The sequence below is a fragment of the Nicotiana sylvestris genome, chromosome 10, assembly GCF_000393655.2.
Source record: "Nicotiana sylvestris chromosome 10, ASM39365v2, whole genome shotgun sequence".
Taxonomy (NCBI): Eukaryota; Viridiplantae; Streptophyta; class Magnoliopsida; order Solanales; family Solanaceae; genus Nicotiana; species Nicotiana sylvestris.
The window spans coordinates 140,200,214-140,224,014 of record NC_091066.1 but is presented as its reverse complement, the minus strand read 5'-3'; the positions used below and the strand labels follow the sequence as shown (position 1 = coordinate 140,224,014).

Genomic DNA, 23,801 nt, shown 5'->3' with positions numbered 1-23,801 from the left:
CAATTTTTGCATAGTAGAACATTTCACTGGCCCAAAATCTTTTAGGAGGAGTACTTAACCCATGCTACTAGTAGAGAAGTAGTCCCTGAACAAGGCCTAGGTCCAAATATGTCCCAAACCAATCAATTAAGGGGTATTATCACTTTTAGCCCGTGCCAAAAACTAATCATATTTAGTAGCCGAAAAAGTATATAAATAATTTTTGTATATAACATACAATATATATATATACAAAAATATACAAATTTTATACATTTTTTTGGCTATTATTTTTACACCGGCTATATAGTGTCATTTTTTCATCAATCAATTTAATCTTTTGCTGAACCCTCCCCCCCCCCAACAAAGGTTACAACCCCAACTGCAACCCACCTTCCATCTCTCAAAACTAAAGAATAAAAAGGGTAGTAAATCTTCAATTGATCAGTCTTACTTCCCATAAATGCAAAATAGTCAAATATGATCAATATTATTACACTGAAAAATTCTTTTACATAATTTTTTTTTGAAATGATAACATTTGAATATATTATAAATTAGTATATAGGTTGTATTGGAAATCATATTTACAGGTAAATGCTAACTAGATTTGCTAGCGTGCAATCCTAGCAAGATCCTAATATGTCTATGATTGATAATATATTTTCTGTGTAAATCTGTTTACACCAAAAACAAAAAAGAAGAATACAATTGAGTTTGATCTTATGTACTGAGTTGCTTCTGTCTTCAAAACATCTAGCATTTCTTTCCTTCCAAACTGTCCACCAGATGCATACTGGGACAGTCCTCCATCTATCTATGTTGGTTGCTTCAGCTCCAGCTTCTTCCCAACTAAAAAGAACTTTATTGATCCTATGGGGCATTGCCCATGAAATACCACTAAGATTAATAAAAAAATTTCATAGTTGGTCTGTTATCTTGCAGTGTAGAAATAGATGGCTAAATGTCTCAACACTTTCCCCACATAGAAGACATCTTGAGCACAAAGAGATTCCTCTCTTTATGAGATTATCCTAAGTTAAGACAGCCTTATTTGCTACTAGCCAAGTGAAACAAGCTACCTTATAGGGAACTTTAGTTTTCCATATATGCTTCCATGGCCAATCTCTTATCTGTGGGTTATTTTGATTCAAAATCTTATATGCTACCTTAACCTGATAGACCCCTCTGTCATGCCTCTGCCACCAAAGTGAGTCCACCCCTTTCTGTATTCCTTTAAATGTCTCCAGATTGTTATAAAGGTCAGTTAATCTTGTTATCTCCCAGTCATTCAACGGCCTTCTAAGAATTAGTTCTCATCCTTGAGAACTCCACATCTCAGCTACTGTCTTTTGTTGGTTTTGTGCCAAACCAAACATATCAGGGTAGAGTTCCTTTAGGCATCCATTCCCCAACTAGTTATCATTCCAAAATGAAGCTTTCCTTCCATTGTTCACTCTTATGAAAGTGTGATTCTTCATTGTAGGCCACAATTCCCTGATGGATTTTCACACACTAACTCCATATGATGCACTAACTTCCTTTGACACCCAGTTATTTTCCTCCCCATACTTTGCTTTGATCACTTTGATCCATAAGGTTTGGGGTTCTTGAGAATACCTCCATAGCCATTTCATTTTGAGAGTCTTGCTTTGATTCTTCAAGTTTCTGATTCCCAGACTACCTTGCCTTTTCATCACTGTAATGTATTTCTATTTGACCAAATGGAAGGCATTTTTCTCCTTATTCCCTTGCCAAAGGAAGGATCTTCTGAGTTTGTCCAATCTTTGTATAATTCCAGCTGGAATTGGGAACAACAACATCATGTAAGTGGGAAGTGAATCTAAAACTGAGTTGATTAAGACTAGCCTTCCCCACCATTGATAAATATTGTGCTTTCCATCTTGACAACTTCTTCTCATATTTTTCAATAACTGAATTCCAAATCTCTTTGGATTTAGATCTTGCACCCAGAGACATCCCCAGATAGATGGTAGGTAAATACCCTACTTATCCTCCTAGTAGAAGTGACAGTTGCTCCATATTGTGGACATCATTGATGGGGTAAATATGGCTCTTTCTGTAGTTGATGTGAAGTCCTAAAATTTCTTCAAATAAAACCAAGATGATCCTCAAATATCTAAGATGTTTCTCTTTAGCATCACAGAAGACTAGAGTATCATCAGCATATTGGAGATGTGTGATCTCTAGACTATTAGCACCATTCATGTCAACCTCAAAGCCTTTGACCCATCTATTGACATTTGTTGTCTTAACCATGTTGTTCAGACCTTCCATGGCTATGATGAATAGGAAGGGAGATAAGGGGTCACCTTGTCTTAGACCAATATTGGCAGGGAAGAAACCTTTAGGAGATCCATTTATGAGGATGGAAAATCTCACAGTAGAGATACAGAATTTCATCCAATTGATCCATTTCGGCCCAAAACTCATCTGTTCTAGCATTTTCAACAAAAAACTCCACTTGACATGATCATAGGCCTTCTCAATATCTAATTTGCATAGAATTCCTAGTTTTTTCTTTTTGATTCTTGATCCACTGCTTCATTGGCTATCAACATTACATCCATTATTTGTCTTCCTTTGATAAAACCCATCTGTTGAGCACCTACTAGTTTGTCTACCACCCTCTTCAGTCTTTCAGTCAAAACTTTTGAGAGCAGCTTGTAGAAACTTCTATCAGGCTGATTGGCCTAAAATATCTTAGTTATTTAGCACTTGTCTTCTTTGGAATCAGTGTTATATATGTTGCATTGAAGCTCTTCTCAAACATCTCTTGAGAATGAAAATTGTTAAAAGCCTTTATGATGTCCTGCTTCATAATATCCCAGCACTTAATGTAAAAACTCATTGTGTAACCATCAGGGCCTAGGGCCTTGTCACTTGCACACTTCTTCAGACAGCTCATAACTTCTTACTCCTCAAATTTGGTTGTAGAAATTCCTTCTCCAAATCTGAGATAGTGGGGCAGTTGTAAAAATTGGCTGCAGGTCTCCACTCTTCAGGTTCTGTGTATAACTTTTTATAGAATTCAATGATCGCATTCTTTATTCTACTTGGCTCCTCCACTGTTTCATCTTGGATCATCAGTTGATCAATATTATTGTACCTCTTGTGTGCATCGGCAGTGCGATGAAAAAACTTTGTATTTCTATCCCCTTCTTTGAGCCATAGGGTTCTAGATTTCTATCTCCATGCACTTTCTTCATTCTTGAGATGCTCCTAAAAATCCATGAGGGCAGCTGCCTTCCTCACTGACTCCTCCTCTATCAAAGCTCTTGCTTGCTGTATTGTATCAAATTCTGCCAATTGGTTCATCAGTTTAGATTTTTGCATTCCCAAATTCCCCTTACAACTTCTGCTCCATTCTTTTAGCTTGCCTTTGAGGGCTTTTAGTTTGCAAGCTAAAATATAGTCTGGTCTTCCTGAGAATTCAAAAGTTGTCCACCAGTTCCTGATTCTGTCATCAAAACCTTCAGAATTCAACCACCAATTTTCAAACTTAAAGTATGATTTGGCTTGCTCCCAAACACCACAGCAGAGGGCCACCAGGGTATGATTAGAGATCAACCTTTGTTGGATAGTTTTCTTGATGTTTCTGAAGCTATCATCCCATTCTTCTGAAATTAGAAACCTGTCAATTCTAGAAGCAGTTGTATGATTATCCCCTTTGAACCAAGTGTAGGAGCCTCCTTCAAGTTGAAGGTCTATCAACTCCATGTCTTCAATGAAGTTTGAGAATTCCACCATCTCTTTGGACCTCCTAAGGCAGTCCCTTTTTTCAATGGGAAACCTTGTGATATTGAAGTCACCACAAACTGTCCAAGGTCCATTCAAAAGACCCCTCACTGCACCAAGTTCCCTCCATACTGTTCTTCTTTCAATTCTGCAATTTGGAGAATATACTCCTGTTATATGACACTAAAAGTTCTGTAAGAGAGCCTCGAACTTACATGTCAGCGTGTATGACCCAATTTGTAACATCTCCCCTTTCCACACTCTACGGTCCCATAATAATAAAATTTCCCCTCTCGTGCCACTAGCTTCTAGACATGCATACCTCACCCATCTCCCCACCCCCCACCCCCCAAATTTGACTGACAAATCCCTTGATATCCCCCTCCAATTTTGTTTCTTGCATACAAATAATGCATGCCTTCCAGTTGCTTATTTGACTCTTTATGATCTCCCATTTCTTCTTGTCATTTAATCCCCTAATATTCCATGATATTAGATTTATCTTCATATTGCAATAATTGATAGGTCTTTCCCCTATTTCTTTTTCCATCACTCTTGAATTTGACATCAAAGAAAGCTAGACCTTTTAATTTTAGTGAGCCTTTGAATCTTTGTTTCTTTACTTCCACCTCTGTCTCTACTCTTCTAACTTGTCTACAACTGTCAATTTGCATCAGCGGCTCCGGTTCTTCTTCTTTGTGATAAAAAAAATCTACTCCGAACATTTTTCCCAATTTAATCATGTTCTGGTGAACCCATAGTGTCGCGTCCATATCCTTATCCATTATTGAATTTTGGTGTTGAATTGAGAGAGGAGTAACCTCCTCTACCTCCCAGTTTTGTTAAGAATTGAGATGAATTAGTTGTTTTTGGACCGCTAGCCTGCTATCTACTTGATCTTCCCCTAATTTCGTGTGAACAGTGAGCTCCCCTGCATTCTGTCCCAATTTTCCTGCCTCTTCATCATATTCAGGTTGTTCGCATTCCCTATCTGTTGTTGCATGTGCTATAATTTCGAGGGTTGTAGAGGGAATTGGATTCTCTTTGTTATTTTCTTAAAATTTCGAACTTGAGATGCTGCCACGTTCCTCAAAATAAGGTGTCACTCTTTTGTCTTCATTGGGCTCCCGTGAAATGTCATTGAAATTGACCTGGGCCGCTGGATCAGGCCCATTTAATTTCAGACCAGTATTTGTGCTATTTATGCCCAGATCTGTTGAAATAGAACTTGGACCTTGCATGTGCTGCACACGTGCCTCTCCTTTAATCTTCACATGAAGTAAAGTACACCCCATGTGCTTCCCCATCATATTTACAGCTGTTTGACTGCTTTTAACCGTTGGTTTCTCATAGGTCTTCTCTGTCCACTGGTCACTTGTGAAATTTGTACCTTTCTCTGTTTCTTCTTCGGCACGGGCTAGGGTTTCTGATGATTTCAGCTCAAATCTTGCTTGTTTTTCAGTCTAGATTAGGATGAAAAATCTGATCCCTTCTCTTTCAATCAAAATTTTAGTGGGTATTTTCTTGCCAGCACCAGCAACTTGGATTTTGGCCCACTTGAGATAATTTTTGAGGTTAGTTTCTTCTTTAGTAGCTATTCACCCCAACAGAGATCTCTTATTTCTTTGAAGATCTTTTGTGACCAGAGATGAAGGGGAATCCCTATGGCTCTAATCCGACAGGTTTCCACTATTTGAGAATTTGATAAGCAACCAACATTGTAGTTCCACCATTCCAGATGGAATTTGAACTTTTTCCATATCCATTCACCTTGCAAAACCTGCTCGGCCATATATCTATTTGGAAATTCGAATAGAAACATGTTACCAGTCATCGCGTACATGTTGACCCCAAAAGCTTTATTCCAAGAAGCAACAACCCATCTCCTTATGTTTGTTAGTGTCGGTCGCTCAGTAATATCCTTTCCAAAGTACCCAATAATGCATCTTTTGAGTAGGCCAGTGTCCTCAATTCCATGTCGTTCCATAATAGAATTGTCTCCTTTATTTGAACTAACTACTGCCTCTCTAAGGGTATTGGATTGCCATTTACTCTCCTTAACTGCTTTGGCATAAGGTTATTTGTCCACGGTGTATCTGGGTGGTATTTTTTCACTCAACTTGGGGCCATAATAAATGAATCTCTCTATCTTAAATGCAATGTCTTTCCAACCTGCATTCAAGGCCAGCTCTGGCATAATAATGACCGACCTTTCCTCTCCCTTTAATGACAAGATAATCATATACCTTCCGTGAGCATTGAATTTCCTAGTGCGGAAATATTCTATCAGATGTTCCTTATTCTTCCATCTCCTCACTAGATTCTTCTGATCTTTCGAAGCTTCTTTAAGTATGAAGCACAACCATTCCATTGTCTTTTTGCCCATGGATGAGCGTCTCATCATATTGCGACTTCTCTCCACCCATTCAAATTATGTGTATTTGTTAGAATTCCATCTGGTGATATCGAAAGATTTGAAGTCATCATTGAGGTATATCATGTTTTCTCCCATATTAGATCTAAACAACTACTTTGATAATCTAAGAAGAAGGTTTGGTAGAAATCATAGTGGGTGATTACTGATTTAGAAGAAAGAAAGGTTTGGTAGTAATCACTGTAGACATGTAATTTTGACCCGCACATTAGTATTACCCTTAAAAATCCTAGTTTTTTTGAGTTATTTCTATAGGACTTCACTTTATTTTAATTATAATTCTATTTTTTTAAGGCACAAAAAACTAAAAAAAATATACAAAAATACATACACACACACACACACACACACACACACATATATATATATATATATATATATATATATATATATATATATATATATATAGTTTCATGTTTTACCTTATTTCTATTTAGTTTAGGTTATTAATATTTTATAGCCATATCTTTTGTTTTTACTATGATTTTTACTCTTATTTTTAATTTATATAAAACATGATATATTAAAAAAATATGTAGTTTCATATTATCGCATAATTTGTTTAATTAATCGGAATTAGTTTAGTTTTAATTTAAAAGATTGAGTTTGTTATTTAATGGACTTTAAAATTGAAGAAGTACAAATTTGAATCCCCATTTCTACACAAATAGAGGCCCAAACCTGGGCAGCCCAATCCCATAACCCCTTGACCCACGCCCCAAACCCAAAACCTGCTGACCCAATCCGCCGCCCCGCCCCATCTCCACATTAGATCTCAGCCATCAATCTATTTCCCATCCAATGGCCAAGATTTATCCTTACCTTGACATAAAAACCTAATATTTCCAAACTCTACCCTAATGTAACACCACCCAAATGGCGTCCCCTCTTCACCCCATCCTAGCCGCGCTTCAGCCATCTTACCACCCAAAAACTTCACTCATTGGTCCCCATGGTCCCCCCATCCTCTCTCTCTTCTCCACTTCATCCAAACCACGTGAAGAATATTCTCGAACTAATTTCTTTCTTCTCACTCATTTTTGCACGCGCGACTGAGAGTCTCTTCGAGTATGTGTTGGACGAATGGGAAGCGTGGGATTGATCAATCGATCCAAGCCTTCCATTCAACCACGTGCTTACTTGGTTGAGAGATTTTTCAGTTCTTTGGAGAGAAAGGCTGGAGGTTTCCAGGTTCAATATATAAGGGGTTCGTTTTCAGATTTTGACAGAAAAAAAAATCGAAAGAAAAGGGAGAGAAAATTGGAGAGGCGTCAAGCTAGGTTTTTAGTTCTGATTTGGCAATCTTCGTTTTCTAATTTCAGTTTATATAAAGAACGTTAGAGTTTTTTTAGTTTGTTCTTTTGATTTCCAAAACAGAAAAAAAACGAATACTGGATTCTTGACTTGGTCTTCAACTATGGAGTTTGATTGAGGTTTGCCGTGGAGTCGAGGTCGTTCGAGCTGTTCATTGTTTGCAAATCGAGGTTCATTTGTGGTTCAGTTAGCGCCGAGCCAATTCAGTCCAGTTTATGTTCGAGTTCTAGTTGCTGTTTCGTTTGATTTTGTTGCCGCACTTGCTTGTATTCAACTTCCAGAATTAATCAAACTTTTCGCATATCAGGTTTATGTTTGCCTCCTACTATATTTCTGTGTTGTCGATCTTAATATGACGAGCCAAAATTTAACTGGTTCGGGGCTATTTGAAACTTGGATGTTAAGAATTGACTCGAGTATGTGTCTTATCTATTCATGAAATTGTTTCAGTGTTCTAGGGAGTTATTTCAGATCTGAATGACTAGTTTTTTGTGTGTTCGACTTGAATTGGTTAATCGTATGTCTATTAAGCGAAACATGAATAAGTGGCTGATTTTCTTGTGGTTATTGTAGGTGTATATTTGTTGGCCTGACGTTACTGAATTCCTCCATGACTTTCCTTGTTTGATGATTGCCTAGTTAAGTTAATTAATGTTCTAAAACATGTCTTCAAATTGTTACAAACAGTTTGCTAGATCTCTTAGGGTAATCAAATGGTGATTATGTTTCAATGCTAAGTTGATGTTCATGTCTAAGCAATTTGAATGATCACAGGAACTAAGTTAAACTGGTTGTTCCATTTCATCTATGTTAATTCAGAATGAATCCTAGGAGTTGTCTGCTTGAATTCTCTGTTCGAATTTGATTATGCTCTGTTATCTACTCCCATACAGGGTGTTATTCAGACATGAAAATGGTTACAGTGGATGAGATTTTCTTTTTCTTTGATTTTCTTTACTCTTCGTGCTAAGTGGAATTTGAACATGAAAATTGTTTGTTTCGAGTCTACTACGGATGTGTTTCAAATGTGCTAAGTTGTCACTATTAGAATTTTGGTCCTGTAAGAGTGGAAAACCCAATCAGTTTTTAAAAGGTTTGCTGTAGTATGGTTCAATTCATTTGTTTTATGACCATATTGCGGGTTGACTACATGTTTTAATGCATTGATCCATTTTGATAAACTGTGATTGCATGCCTCTGTAAGTCTAACATGAGGATACATGTCTTTGAATGAATTCTGTGAGCAAAGTGTGACAGGATTAATTTTGTGGATAAAATAGAACAAGGAAAGATATATGTGGTAGTGATTCTCGTATAAGGTGCATACAAGTGAGATTTCTGGGAAGGTAAAATCTGAAAATGAAGGACACGTTAGAATGGGGGGGGGGGTTAGCTAAACTCTAAATGGCTTTCATCATATTTTGATCCACTTTAATATTTTTGCCCTTTTCTTTTCTTCAGCTTTGTCAATTGTGATCTCTTTCTTTCTTTTATGTGTTTCCTATGTTGAATACATGAATTATTTTGCATAATTGTTGCACCGTGGGGAATCGGAAAAAGATCGAGCCCGCTAGTATTTAATTAAATTACATGCTTTAGGATTGGGCTCGGTCTAAATACATTAAAATTAAAGATTAAAAGGAGAATGAACATGAAAAGAATCCTATTTACTTTAGTTTATTTTTATATTTGTACTCTTTCTTACTTAACCGCTAGGAGCATGCTAGGCCGTCATCATTCGATTAGATCAAGTGCGCAACCGTACTAGTTACGGGACTTAGGGAGTGTCTAACACCTTCTCCCCGAGTAAAAAATGAACCCCCTTGCCCAAATCTCTGGTGTAGACTTAGTTTTAGAGTTCAAAGTGTTTTGAAAGGAAAATTATTATTTTTAGAAAAAAAATGGTGACCTAACACACCGAAATCAAATGTCAGGTGGCGACTCTAAGTTAATCCTTTTGAACACACAATTGTCACTTTTCAAATTGAAAACTTTTTTCAAGCTTTTTTACTAAATTTTTTTATTTATTTAAGAGGGTTTAGTGAAGGTTGGTGAAAAGGGGTGTGACAATCACAGTGGGTGATTACTGATTTAGAAGAAAGAAAGGTTTGGTAGTAATCACAGTGGGTGATTACTGAATTAGAAGAAAGAAGAGTTAGATTCCGGTGAAAGATTACGCCGGAAAAGGTATTCTGCAGTCCTAGGAAGTAAGAAAGAGAATATGGACCCACGCACCTACGACTTTTTTACATAAACGTTTTTCAAGGTAAAATGTACAATTGACACTAAAAATCTACAAAACTTTAGCTATAACAGTGAGGTGAGAGGTGGTGAAGTTGGCTCAGTACTGGAAAGAACATCTCATAATATTGCCACTTCAAAATACACTATTCAAAGGGGAAATTGTCACATCATTAATCCCATTATGAAGTGATGACAGGCTATAATTGCGTATTTTAGTTGCTTATTACACTTTAATTGAGTTTGACCTTTAATCGCTATTGTATTGCACTAATTGTGTATTTTATGCCTTGTAGGAGTGATTTCGAGCTATGTAGATATCATGGAATGAATTCAAGTGATTTGGAGCTTTGAAGTCTGAGTAAAAGCCCAAGGAATCAAGCCGGGATCGTGTTCGAGGATCAACAGAAGATAGTTAAGAACGAAATAAAGAATCTAGCGGGCATACAGTGCATTGTCTAGTAAAATACATATAAATTTTCGCTCAGTACTCCGTTTGGGCTCTACAATATATTGTTGGAAAGCTATTCGAAAGGGCTACAACTTTCATGTTTTGCATTTTTGTAAATTCTCAATACCGCGCCGCAGAGTGCGCCGTATCTGTGCAAATTTCCAACAGTTTGCCAGGAAACAGCTCACTGAACTTGCCCACTGCCGCGCCGCACAGTGCGTCGAAGCCTGCGGCACGCCTGTACAAATTTTACAGAGTGATTGTCTTATTTCTTGCGGGAGAAGGTATTTTCGTTTGGGCCCAACCCTACTTGGTATGTATACATGGAAAAACATTATTTTGGTGACTCTGGACACACTTTAGACCTAGGAAGAGCACGGAGCCGTCGTGGAGACCGGAGATTTGACCTAAGGAGGCAAGAATACACTAGGAGCAAGACAAAGAATTCTTCTACGAGTTTTTTACTTCCTTCTTCCTATTTTCATTATTGGTTATGAATTCTAGTATTGTAGTTACGCATACTATTATGAATAGCTAATTTGTTATCTAGGGTTTTGATGGAACCTATTGGAGGATGGTTTTCCTGTTATGTTAATATAGTTTTGCTGTAGTATTTTCTCTATTTGTTCAACTACGTTATTATTGTGGTTGGTTGAAGAGTTCTCAATCGACTGTGCCTATTTAGTGTGTATTACTCGGGAGAGAGTGCATATTTAGGTAGTTATTGAACAACATCACTCCTAACGTATATGAGGGATCAATATGAAGGGTTTAAAAGTGGGATAAGGGATAACAAAGTCTTGGGTGAGATCCGAGTGAGTCGTACTTAATACAAGCTAGAGTAATTCGGGAGAATATATTTAGTAAATTGTGGTAATTACTCAGGATAGAGTTACAACAGTCAGAGCGCTCATGATCGGTAGAGAATACTTAGGCGAATTTATAGAAAACGTGGCGAAAAAGATTCCGATAATAGGGAAAATCATAACTCTAGACCTTCTTAATCTTGTCTCCAATCCTTATCCTTGCTAATTCATAGTTTTACTGCTTTCTAGTATTTTTTAGTTAAGTAGATAAAAATAAACATTATAATCTTTATAATTAGAAAATTGTTTGGACTTGTGTTTCTTAGCGATGTTGAACAACTATATCTAAGTCTTAGTTCTCTGTGGGATTCGACTCCGGACTTGTAAACCGAATTGTATTTGCAACGACCGCTTAGTCCTTTTTATAAGGCATAGTTGGGCGTGATCAAATTTTGGTGTCGTTGTCGGGGAACTAATGGTATAGCTGTATGTGTACATATTTCTAGGTTGCAAGTTTGAACTTTTATTTTTGTTTTTGTATTTGATTATTTTTTTTATTTTTTATTTTTTGACTTGAGAGACATGGCATCTTGGAATTATGAGAGTTCTGATATTGGTAACTCTACTTTTGATCCTTCTTATGCATATTGTGGAGGAAACCAGCCATTGTAAAATTGTCAAAAATTTTCCGAGAGCGAGTTATGTGCACCAACTCAATCTTATGTATGGAATGTGTGTGATGGTCAAGATGGTCACTTTCATGGTTGTGATTATTTATCTTATCCTCCCCCAACCCCTTACTATGATGGTTCTACATTTTCTGGTGAAGTTAATAGGATCAAAGAAACCTAGGAAGCTGATTTGAAGAAAATTGAAGATATGTTATAACTAACCATGGATATGTTAAAGTGCCATGTGGAACAATATGATGAGAAACCACGACAAATACAAAGGCAAGAGGCAACTATTCACAACTTGGAGACTCAAGCGAATAAATTAATTGAACCTTGTAAAGCGCAACAAGTTGACATTGTGGATAGTAGCCAATATGAGCATGAATTGGCTGCAGAAATTGCCATTATACTGGAAGATTTAAAAAAATACGGAGATAAGCTAGATGAGAAGGATAAAGTAGAACACCAACAATCAATCGAACTAGATTTTGAGAATGCCGATGTTGTAGAAAAGATACTAGAGTCAATCAAGGATATTGAGGATACATATTTAGTTGACTCTAGTGTCATTAGTGTTGAGGATGTTGACAATCTCAATGTTTATGTAGTTGAGCGCATTGTTCTACACTCCAAGCATTTTTTCACATTGTGTTTGGATGATGATACAGAAATAGAGCCATCCGAGCCACTTGAAGAGTCAAGGAATAAGGAACACGATGCCTACATTCTGGAATTCTTCTTGCCAGAAAGCGGGATTACACATCTCATCTAAAGGCCAAAAAGTGCAGAATACTATATTGTTTTATTGGACCAGTCAGATTCGTTCCACCACCCCAGGATCATGATTATAGAGCAGAATCAAAACTTGGGGTCCAATTCATAAGTTCAAAGTGGAGGCAAAAAATGGTTCATGTCGTGCTGCGACATTGAATCAAGCGCTTGTTGAGAGGCGACCCAACTTTACTACTTTCTTTTATTTTTATTTTTTTAATTGTATTATTTTTGTAGTGTCGCTTTTTGATTTTCTAGGAGCTTGGAAAGCAAAGCTATTAGAAGGATGCAATAACAAACCAGATGGTTGGAACTAAGTGTGAGGTGCCAAGCTTGGGAGAAGCCTGAGTACCCCATGAGCTACTAGTACTTAGGTCTGTGGCCTATCAAGGAGTTTCTTTTACCCTCTTATTAGTATGGTGTGCATTGGGGACAATGCACAATTGTAAATGTGGGGTGAGGAGATTGTCTAGGTGACTTTCTATGCTACTTTAGTTATGTTAGTTTAATTGAATAATATTTTTTTTAAAAAAATATTGGACTTTTCCCAACGATGGATCTATTAAACAATTTTCTTTAGGGATTTAAGTCTAAAAAAAATAAAGGAAAAAAAAAGATTTTCTTTGTAGGTAGTGTAGTAATTCCCCATTGATTTTTCTTTGTGCGCGGTTCTTTTCCAAGGGTTTTGTTTGAATCAGGTGTAACTAGTTTTATTTTTATTTGGAATAGGAGCAAGTGTGAGATGAATTGAATTGAAACAATATCTCTTGACTTTGTTATGCCTTGAGAATAGAGAGTACTTTGGTTGTGACGCCTAGGCTCAGTTTTTGACTCTTGTAGAAGTACCTTAAGTTGTATGACCTTAACTTTATTTAACTGCTTTGACTAGAGTGTCTTGATGAGTCCAATCCTGAGTGAGCTATGTGCTATGTGTGTGTGTAAGGTTTGTATGTATTCAGTGCATTGCATTTGATGTCTAAAACTTGCCCCGTGTGTTTGCAAAGCACAATAGTAGTTTTGTTCAGTCTTGGAAGTGATATAGGCATTTGTTTGTTGAGCCAGACATGTATATTGTACCCGCCTAATTGTTATGTATCGTAGTTAACCCCTTTGAGCATGTAATCCTGTTTCTTTGGCAACCACATTACAAGCCTTACCTTTTTTTTTTGAATTAACCATCTATTTGAATTTGTTCACCTCTCATGAGCACTTGAATTATTATGAACGTTGTAAAAGTTAAAGTGTGGGGTGGTTGGTTTGGCTTTTGAGTGGAACTAATGAAATAAGGAGAAAGGTGCATTGTTTTGAAAAAGTAAGAGCCACTTGAATTGGAAAAGAAAAAGAAAAGAAAGAAAAAAATAGTTTTATTTTTGTGAAAAATATTCCTTGATAAGTGATGGTTCTTGATGTAATTGTGCTTAAAGAAGTATGGAGTTAATATATATTGATGTGAAGGTGGAGTTATGGTTTGACATAAGTGTGGGGTTTTAAATGTTAAAGTATATGTATTAAAGTACTTAGGGAGGCGTAGTCACTCTTATATCTAAATATATCCTACCCGTCTCACAGCCTACATTACAACCAAATAAAGTCCTACTTGATCCTAGACTGAATGTGCTCGATTAGTAGAGTAGTACACTACGGGCAAGCCTATGGTGCATCTTTTATGGCATATAAATATTATTTCTGAGAGTGAGTGAATTCTTTATATCTTGAGTTCCTAATTGTTCTTAAATTTTATTGTGTAGAACTACTCTCTTTTATTATGTGAGGGCACTTGATTCATGAAGGAAAGGTAATTTCAGTGACCTCTATGTTAGAGTAAGTGGGTGAGTTGTGAATAATGCGTGGTACTTGTGAGTCAAATCTTGAGGTGAAGATGTTACGCTTTTGTGCTTAGTCTATTTTAAATATTCTTGGTATAATGAGTTAGGAGAGTTGTTTAAAAAGGTCGTGCCTATATAAAGTATAGTTTGATTACTCGAGGACGAGCAATGGTTTAAGTGTGGGGTATTGATGACAGCCTATAATTGCGTATTTTAGTACTTATTAGACTCTAATGTACTGCACTTTAATTGAGTTTGAGCTTTAATTGCTACTGTTTTGCAATAATTGTGTATTTTATGCCTTGTAAGAGTGATTCCGAGCTATGTAGATATCATTGAATGAATTCAAGTGATTTGAAGCTTTAAGGTCTGAGTAAAAGCCCAAGGAATAAAGCCGGGATCGTGTTCGAGGATCAACGGATGATAGTTAAGAATGAAACGAAGAATTGAGCGGGCATACAGTGCATTGTCTAGTAAAATACACATAACTTCTCGCTCAGAACTCCGTTTGGGCTCCATATATATTATTGGAAAGCTATTCGAAAGGGCTACAACTTTCATGTTTTGCATTTTTGCGAATTCCCACTACTGCACCGCACAGTGCGCCGCATCTGTGCAATTTTCCAACAGCCTGTCAGGAAACAACTCTCTGCACTTCCCCACCTGTGCGGCGCAGCCTGCGGTGCGCCTGTACAAATATTACAGAGTGATTGTCCTATTTCACACGAGAGAAGGTATTTTCGTTTGGGCCCAACCCTACTTGGTATATATACATGGAAAAACGTTATTTTGGTGACTCTGGATACACTTTAGACCTAGGAAGAGCACGGAGCCGTCGTGGAGACCGGAGATTCGACCTAAGGAGGCAAGAACACACTAGGAGCAAGGCGGAGAATTCTTCTACGAGTTTTTCACTTCCTTCTTCCTATTTTCATTATTGGTTATGAATTCTAGTATTGTAGTTATGCATACTATTATGAATAGCTAATTTGTTATCTAGGGTTTTGATGGAACTTTGGAGGATGATTTTCATGTTACGTTAATATAGTTTTGCCGTAGTATTTTCTCTATTTATTCAACTACGTTATTATTGTGGTGGTTGAAGAGCTCTCAATCGACTGTGCCTATTTAGTGTGTATTACTCGGGAGAGAGTGCATATTTAGGTAGTTGTTGAACAACATTATTCCTAACGTATACAAGGGATCAATACGAAGGGTTTAAAGGTGGGATTAGGGATAGCGAAACCTTGGGTGCGATCCGAGTGAGCTGTACTTAATGTCAACTAGCGTAATTCGGGAGAATATGTCTAGTAAATTGTGGTAATTACTCGGGAGAGAGTTACGACAGTCAGAGCGCTCATGATCAGTAGAGAATACTTAGGCGAATTTATAGAAAACGTGGTGAAAAGGATTCCGACAATAGGAAAAATCATAACTCTAGACCTCCTTAATCTTGTTTCCAATCCTTATCCTTGTTAATTCATAGTTTTACTGCTTTCTAGTATTTGTTAGTTAAGTAGATAAAAATAACCATTATAATTAGGAAATTATTTGGACTCGTGTTTCTTAGCGATATTGAACAAATGTAGTTAAGCCTTAGTTCTCTGTGGGATCCGATTCCGGACTTGTAAACCGGATTATATTTACAACGATCGCTTATTCCTTTTTATAAGGCATAGTTGGGCATGATCCTGAAGCATTTAGTTCAACAAACAGGACGTAAGCATTTCTTGCCTAAATGAATCTTCCAAAAACCTATTCACAAAGGAACAGGAGAAAAGATGCGGAGCTGAGCCTTTTTCACCTTAAAGCTAACCAAGTTAATCTTTGTTTAGAAAAGCAACCCTCAGTCATTGCCCCAAGACTCAACACACAGGCAACTAGAAGTACAAAGGTGGCTTGTATCAGGTCCTTGGACTTATAGCCTGTTTGGCCAAGCTTATTTTTGGTCAAAAGTGCTTTTTTTTTTTTTTGCCAAAAGTGCTTTTGGCCTCAATTTGAGGTGTTTGGCCAAGCTTCTGAAAGGAAAAAAGTGCTTTTGAGCAGAAGCAGAAGCAGTTTTGGAGAAGCAGAAAAAAGTAGCTTCTCTCCAAAAGTACTTTTTTGAGAAACACTTTTGAGAAAAATACACTTAGAAGCAGTTTTTTAAAGCTTGGCCAAACACTAATTGCTGCTCAGAAGTGCTTTTCAAACTAATTAGCCAAACACAAACTGCTTCTCACCAAAAGTACTTTTAAAAAAAAGCACTTCTCAAAATAAACTGATTTTTGCAGCTTGGCCAAACGGGCTATTAGTTTATAGCGATGATACATATAAAAGAACATACATACAGCGGGTTGTGTGAGATTTCCATCTGCAGTAGTTTATCGGACAAAGCATTTCATCAGTATGCTGTGCTGTAAACTGTTATCCCTTGAATACTCCCCAAAACAAACTACATAATACACATACCTACAAGTTCTGTCTCTATTAGAAAGTCTATCATCATTTCTACATGGAAGACATATAGGATTCTGTAAAATGATCCAACTAAAAGCATGCCACTGCCACAGACACAATATGTAGTAAACAATTGGTTCCGGGGTTTTAGGATTCTAAAGGGCAGCCCGGTGGACTAAGCTCCCGCTATGTGCGGGGTTCGAGAAAGGGCCGGACCACAAGGGACTATTGTACGCAGCCTCACCCTGCATTTCTGCAAGAGGCTGTTTTCACAGGCCTTAGAATTCTGTTGATCTTAAAGTATTCCATCTCTATCATTGCATACATAGGCATATAGAAAGTAAAGAGGAAAATGCATAGTCAGAAGAACGGTGTGAGACTAAGTGAATTTATCCTCTTGATTGATCAGAAGAGATTATATGATGGTGCCCAATACAAATAATAGCAATATACATGTGAAGGAAAAGTTGTAATATTGATCGACTAAAGAAAGAAAAAGACTTCTCTTTCTCTTATTAGTTTCCGTTTTATCCATAATAGGTTATACTAATCATCTCAAAACTTCAACAGGACTTGATATCAGCTTGATGAGCTCAGTGATTTTTTAAGACTTCGAAGGATACTCCACATGAATGTCGATATAATGAACAGTATTATACCAGTTATAATAGCATACTTGAGTCCAAGATTCACCAACAAATTTACCAGAAGGCCAGCCAAGACTACACCAACAAAGTTCGCAGAAACAGCAGACCAGAAAGGCATATCGAGGACAGAAGCTATGATGGCTCCTGTCCAAGCTCCGGTTCCAGGAAATGGAACTGCCACAAAGAGCATTAAACCGAGCCACTGAAACTCTTGTACAGGACCTGCCTTCTCTTTCGCCCTCTCAAACAACAAATCCAAAAGCTTTGATGCTGATTTGTTCATTCCAGCAAGGAAAATTGCTAACTTCTTTAAGTAGAGCACGATAAAGGGGACGGGAACCATGTTCCTACATATGCAGCACCAGTTTTCATCATTAGCAAAGTGAAAATGAGTTACACTCCAAGAGCTTCCCTTCCCACTTATATAAGATTAACACGATCGCTATAGCTCCTGAACTCTAATTAATATAAAACAATAACTAATAGACTTCAATAATTACTTAAGACTTTGTTAGATATGCATAGATGTAATAGCGTCCCTCACTAGTCAATTATAATATTTTGAATTGTCTCTGACATATACTTAGATATCTACCATATTCATTAAGTCATTGGTAAATCTTCTTCTCTTTCATATTTATCACGGACACCACGTTCAAAAACTATGTCCCCCAAAATGCAGCACTAGCTTGATAATTAACTGAAAATGGTCAAATTTGGATTCAACTGTCTACTACCCCTATCCGCAATAATGATTTTCAAGGAACTGGAGTTACATCTCTTTTCCGGAATGAGCTACACTTGAATCGCAACCTTCCACTCATACAACATTAGCATAGACACTATGGCTTCTGAAGTCTAAACTATTGTAAGACAATCACCAATAGACATCATTTTCACAGCAACTGAAGCTCCAACTACCGACAATTAATGGCCCCCAGTGCTTTGGTCTAGTGGTAAGAACGCAATGTGTACAGAGGCGGATCCAGAATTTTAAGTTTATGGGTTCCTATAACAATCTCATGTTAATCTACATGATAAATGGACCAACGAATTGGTTCCAAGCTAAATATTCTTATACTTTTAATGAATTTTTTAGTATAAATACAGGGTCTATGTAAAAGTTACTGGATTCACGGGAACTCGTATCCTTTGCTCTAGATCCGCCCCTGAATGTGTGATATGTGCATTATGTGCACGTCACGGGTTCGAACCCTGCCGTAGATAAAAATTTTGGTATTTAAGCGGGGAAAGGTAGAGGGGCGGACCCACTATCTACCCAATTTCGAACTGTACTCCACTAGCCCTCAGGGATATCTTGGTTATCAATAAAAACCACCAGTAATTAATGACTGGAATTTGGATGATGGTTTCTTTAGACATTTCCCTTCAAGAAGTTAATTATCAGTAGCTAACATTCAAGTTACAGCACAACAATGCACCTTTCTTTTAGCTCCGATCAACGGTATTCAAAATGCAGAACAGCAAGCAAAATTACTCCTAAAAATGAAACAAGACATTCAATTACAGGAAGTGAAGCCAATGTGCAATATTTCTTCCAAATACCACCTTATTAAGCTGCAGATTAAGGGCCTAAAAAAAGAGAATGCAAAACTTACCCAAGAATAGATAAGACAGTCAACGCAATAGGCTTGAGTTGCAACCAATAACCAACAGGAATAGCCCCACGAAGCTCAATAACAGGAAGTGTAGCCAAAGCAAACACAACAGCCTCATCTGGCCAGCCTAAACTTCTTAAAGCAGTAGCAACTTTTACACCAAAGCCCGAAGCCCGAATAGAATCAGCAGCTGCTGCTGCAGCTTTTGCATCCCCTGAAACTGCAAATAAACCAATAGATACAGAGGCCCATAACAATACCCACAACAAGAATTTCAATGGCTTTTCCTCGTTAGCCAGTAAAGACTCTTCCTTTTCAATTTCTTCAAGAAAACCATCAGAACAACAAGCTCTTTTTACCCTCTCGAAATGACCCAAATGGTTAAAAGTTTGAAATATTGGAAAAGATTGAATCTTTAAGTGAAATTTTCTCTTTTGAATATGACCCAGATGGTTAAAAGTTTGAAATATCGGAAAAGATTGAGTCTTTAAGTGAAATTGTCCCTTTTGGTGCAAGAAAGATTGAATCTTGGGTAATGAAAAAGAGGGGTGAGACTTTCTGTAAGAGAAAGTCAATAACTGGGGAGAGTGGGACAAAGAAGTGGCCATTTGGTGCAAGAGAAAATGTACTGAAGAACACTGAGATATACGGCTCACATGTTTGAGCTTAGAACACTAGAGGTACATTTTTTCATGGTTAACAATGAATAGAATGAGGAGTTTTTAGGTTGGGATTTGTGAAAGGCTTAGAATAGACTGATAGTAAGGAGAAGTCTATAGCATTTTGGATTTGTTTTTTAGTAGGGTTTTTGGAGATTGAGTAAATTTTTCATTTTGTATGGCCGGGTAAAGCATAGGAAACTATGTTAGGGAGGAGCAAACGAGGTTTTTAATTTTTGTTCATTAATTGGTCAATTTTCATACTCTAAACTGGGAGATAATTTTAAGGCTAAATTAGAAATTTGTTAACAAATTAGGTGATAATATTGGAGGCTAAAGTTTAAATTCACGGATAAAATATGTTTCGTTGTTTTTTGCCGTGGTGGACAAAATTACTGGCAGAAGATGGTAGATGTGTAATACTCATTAAAAGAAAGAGGGTAATTACGTAATTCACCAAAAAAAATTACAAATAAAATTAAATAGGGCAAGCCCTACGCTGGCTAGCATAAACGAAAAAGGAAGAAAGGGCCGAAGCCGCTTTCTCTTGCAACAAAAATCAATTCTGATGCGTAAAATCAAAAGAAGCAAAAGAAAAAAAGGAACGGGTCAGAATTAAAGCGAAAAATCAAAAACAAATACAGAAGCTGAGTTGGGAAAAAGCTTGGTACCGCAAAAGAAGCCACTTTCATCCATTATTTGTTCAAATCTTCAGGTACTTATTCCACAAATTTGAGAATATATTTTAATGGTTAGAGTTAAATAATGACATTGGCAAAAGTCAGTGAAACAAGGAAAGATATGTATAAATTTTTTGTTAATCTTTGGCAATCTGTCGAGGAATCTTAAGCACGAATTGTATCTTACGGGTATAGCTTGAGCTTCTCTTTCTGGTAGATTTTAATTTCGATTCTCATAATTGGGAGATTCTACAGAGAAATAGAAATTACACTAGTTCATTCACACTTGAGAATTTTCTTCCTAAAGAATCAATAGAACTTTATGAAATTGGATTAATAAAATATATGAATATCTTGGAGTTGATAGATTAGTAATTACTCAGAGGTGGGTAAATATAATTTAGCGAATTAAGAGTCAAATATGAAACCTCGAGGGTCGGGTATTCTAAATTAGCTATGAACTAGCCAAAACAAGAAAATTAACATGAGATTGATATTATGTAATTATAGATTGATTGGAGGAATTTGTACGAATTGCTCGAGGTGAAGCATTTGATATTTCGGCATGAGCACTATGAGTAGTAATCTTACCGCAATTTGTGTACTATTGTACCTACTGTTGTCTTACCTGCAGATGCAGTGGCAAGGTTGTTGAATGTGTTAGAAGCATTGGTGTCTACTCAAGGCGGAAGTTTAGCTCCTTAGGCTACTTTACAGACACAATTACCTACACAGACTCAGCCTTTCGGGAATAAGGAATTGTCCCTACACGAGTTCCTGAAATTGAAATCACCAAAATTCACAGGTTCCAGTAATTTAGCAGATCCTCAAAGTTTCTTGGATGGGACACTCAAGGCATTACGTGCTCTTGGATGTTCTAGTGAGAGAGTTGTGGAGCTCGTAGCATACAAACTATAGGATATGGCCAACACATGGTATGAAACTGTATTGCTAAGAAGGCCAGCATGAGCAGCACCACTGACATGGGACGAGTTCACTAAGTTGTTCAAGAATCATTTTCTTCCAGACAGTCTGATGCAACAATATGCTAGAGACTTTGAGAGATTGGTTCAGACTCCAGATATGAATGTGTCAACATGTAACACTAAGTTCTGTAAGATGGCTATATATGCTCATCACTTAGTGCCTACCGAAGAAGCTCGAGTTCAGAGGTTTGTCGATGGATTGGTTGGTCGTCTATACATTGCAGTATCCCCACACATGAAGACTTTATTCTACTCTGATGTAGTCGACCTTGCTAGAAAGATTGAAAACAAGGGACGTGAGGAGAGTGCAGCTAATGATTTACGTAAGAAGGCCAAGACAGGAGGGGCTTTCAGTGGTGGTTTAGTGAAAATAGAAGAGTAGGAAATCAGGGACAACAACAATAGGGTTCTCAGACAGGGACACACATGTCTTCACAATCCACATACAGACCACATTACAGACAAGGTAATAGGGGACCATCATCTTCTAGACATCGTAATTCTGCGCAGATATATGCCACTACTCCAGTCTGCTAGACTTGTGGTAGATCACATTTGGGCCAATGTCGTGTTCTAATTGGAGAGTGCTTTCGGTGTGGCCAGTTGGGACATCACTTGAGGGATTTCCCTCAGCCTCCGAGAAATTTCAACCAGGCTTCTAGTCAGTCAGCTGTACCGACTCAGACTACTCGTAATACTTCAGGTGCTACAGGTACAGGAAATAGAGGTCAAGGTGTTGGAGACCGTGCTACTGTGAATCAAGGACAAGGCAATGCTGGTAGAGGTCAGGCAAGAGTTTTTGCATTTACTAGATAGGATGCTCAGACCTCGAATGCAGTGGTTACATGTATTCTTTCTGTCTGTTCATTTGATGCACTTGCGTTGATTGATCCGGGATCTACCCACTCCTATGTGTCCTCGTACTTTGCTTTGAGATTTAGTAGACAACCCGAGCTATTGAATGATCCTTTTCTAGTTGCTACTCCTATTGGAGAGTCTCTATTAGCTGAGTACGTGTATCGTGCTTATCAGATTCGGGTTGAGGGTAGAGATACTCTAGCTGACCTTATTGTACTTGATATGATTGACTTTGACATGCTGATGGGAATGGATTGGTTATCTTCTTGCTATGCTATAGTCGATTGTCATGCAAAGATAGTTAAGTTTGAGATACCAAATGAACCCAATTTTATTCTAAGAGGGAGTCAGGTTCCAGAGACTTGCAAAATCGTATCTTTTATGAAGGCTCAACGACTTCTGAAGAAAGGTTGCTTGGGTCTCTTAGCTATTGTAAATGATACAAGAAAGGAAACAGTTAGTATAGAAAATGTACCAGTAGTGAGAGAATTTTCTGATGTATTTCCTGAGGATTTACCAGGATTGCCTCTGTTACGAGAAATAGACTTTGGTATTGATTTGCTACCTGACACACAACCCATATCGATACCCCCATATCTAATGGCACCAGCAGAGTTGAGGGAGCTAAAGCAACAGTTACAAGATTTGTTAGATAAGGGTTTTATTAGACCTAGTGTATCAACATGGGGTGCACCAGTACTGTTCGTAAAGAAGAAAAACGGATCCCTGAGAATGTGCATTGGCTACAGGCAGTTGAACAAGATAATAATATGTAACAAATATCATTTGCCTCGTATAGATGACATATTTGATCAGTTACAAGGAGCTGCCCACTTTTCAAAGATTGACCTCCGTTCTAGTTATCATCAACTTAGAATCAAAGATGAAGATATTTCTAAGACTGCTTTCAGGATTTGATACGGGCACTATGAGTTTCTTATGATGCCTTTCGGACTGACTAATGCTCCAGCGACATTCATGGATTTAATGAATAGGGTGTTCAAGCTGTTTCTATATAGATTTGTAATAGTATTTATTGATGATATCCCGATATATTCTCGTAGCCAAAGAGAACATGAGAATCATCTCAGGACTGTGTTGCAGACATTGCGAGAACATCGGCTTTATGCTAAGTTCTCGAAGTGTGAATTTTGGCTAGACTCGATAGCATTTTTGGGGCATGTTGTATCCAAAGATGGAATAATGGTAGATCCTAAGAAGACTAAAGTTGTGCAGAAATGGCCCAGACCTACTTCTCCTACAGAGATTCGCAGCTTTTTAGGCTTAACAGGCTATTACAGGCGTTTTGTGCAGGATTTCTCCAGAATAGCAGCGCCGCTGACCAAGCTAACGCATAAAAATGCAAAGTTTCAGTGGACGGAGGATTGTGAGCAGAGCTTTCAAAAACTCAAAATATGTTTGACAACTGCACCAATATTAGCCTTACCATCAGGTTCTGGAGGATTTACAGTATTCTGTGACACCTCGAGGGTGGGATTAAGATGTGTTCTCATGCAAAATGGTCGTGTTATTGCTTATGCTTCGAGACAATTGAAAAAGCACGAGCAAAACTATCCTACACATGATTTGGAGATGGTTGCAGTGGTATTTGCTCTAAAAATTTGGAGACATTATCTATACGACGAAACTTGTGAGAT

At 37.5% G+C, this 23,801-nt stretch overlaps 2 protein-coding genes across 2 annotated transcripts; one reads left to right on the top strand and one right to left on the bottom strand.

Moving 5' to 3' along the window:
- Window positions 1–17,068: 17,068 nt before the first annotated feature.
- On the bottom strand, window positions 17,069–19,816 carry LOC104218139 (uncharacterized). The gene is made up of 2 exons (XM_009768547.2): window positions 18,961–19,816; window positions 17,069–17,688 (listed from the first exon to the last, which is right to left on the bottom strand). The coding sequence occupies exons 1-2, from the start codon at window positions 19,566–19,568 to the stop codon at window positions 17,274–17,276; spliced, it is 1,023 nt and encodes a 340-aa protein (XP_009766849.1). The 5' UTR covers window positions 19,569–19,816; the 3' UTR covers window positions 17,069–17,273.
- Window positions 19,817–21,418: 1,602 nt separating this feature from the next.
- LOC138880043 (uncharacterized) lies at window positions 21,419–23,061 on the top strand. Its single transcript, XM_070159694.1, has 3 exons — window positions 21,419–21,649; window positions 21,889–22,069; window positions 22,124–23,061. The coding sequence occupies exons 1-3, from the start codon at window positions 21,419–21,421 to the stop codon at window positions 23,059–23,061; spliced, it is 1,350 nt and encodes a 449-aa protein (XP_070015795.1).
- The last annotated feature ends 740 nt before the right edge of the window (window positions 23,062–23,801 follow it).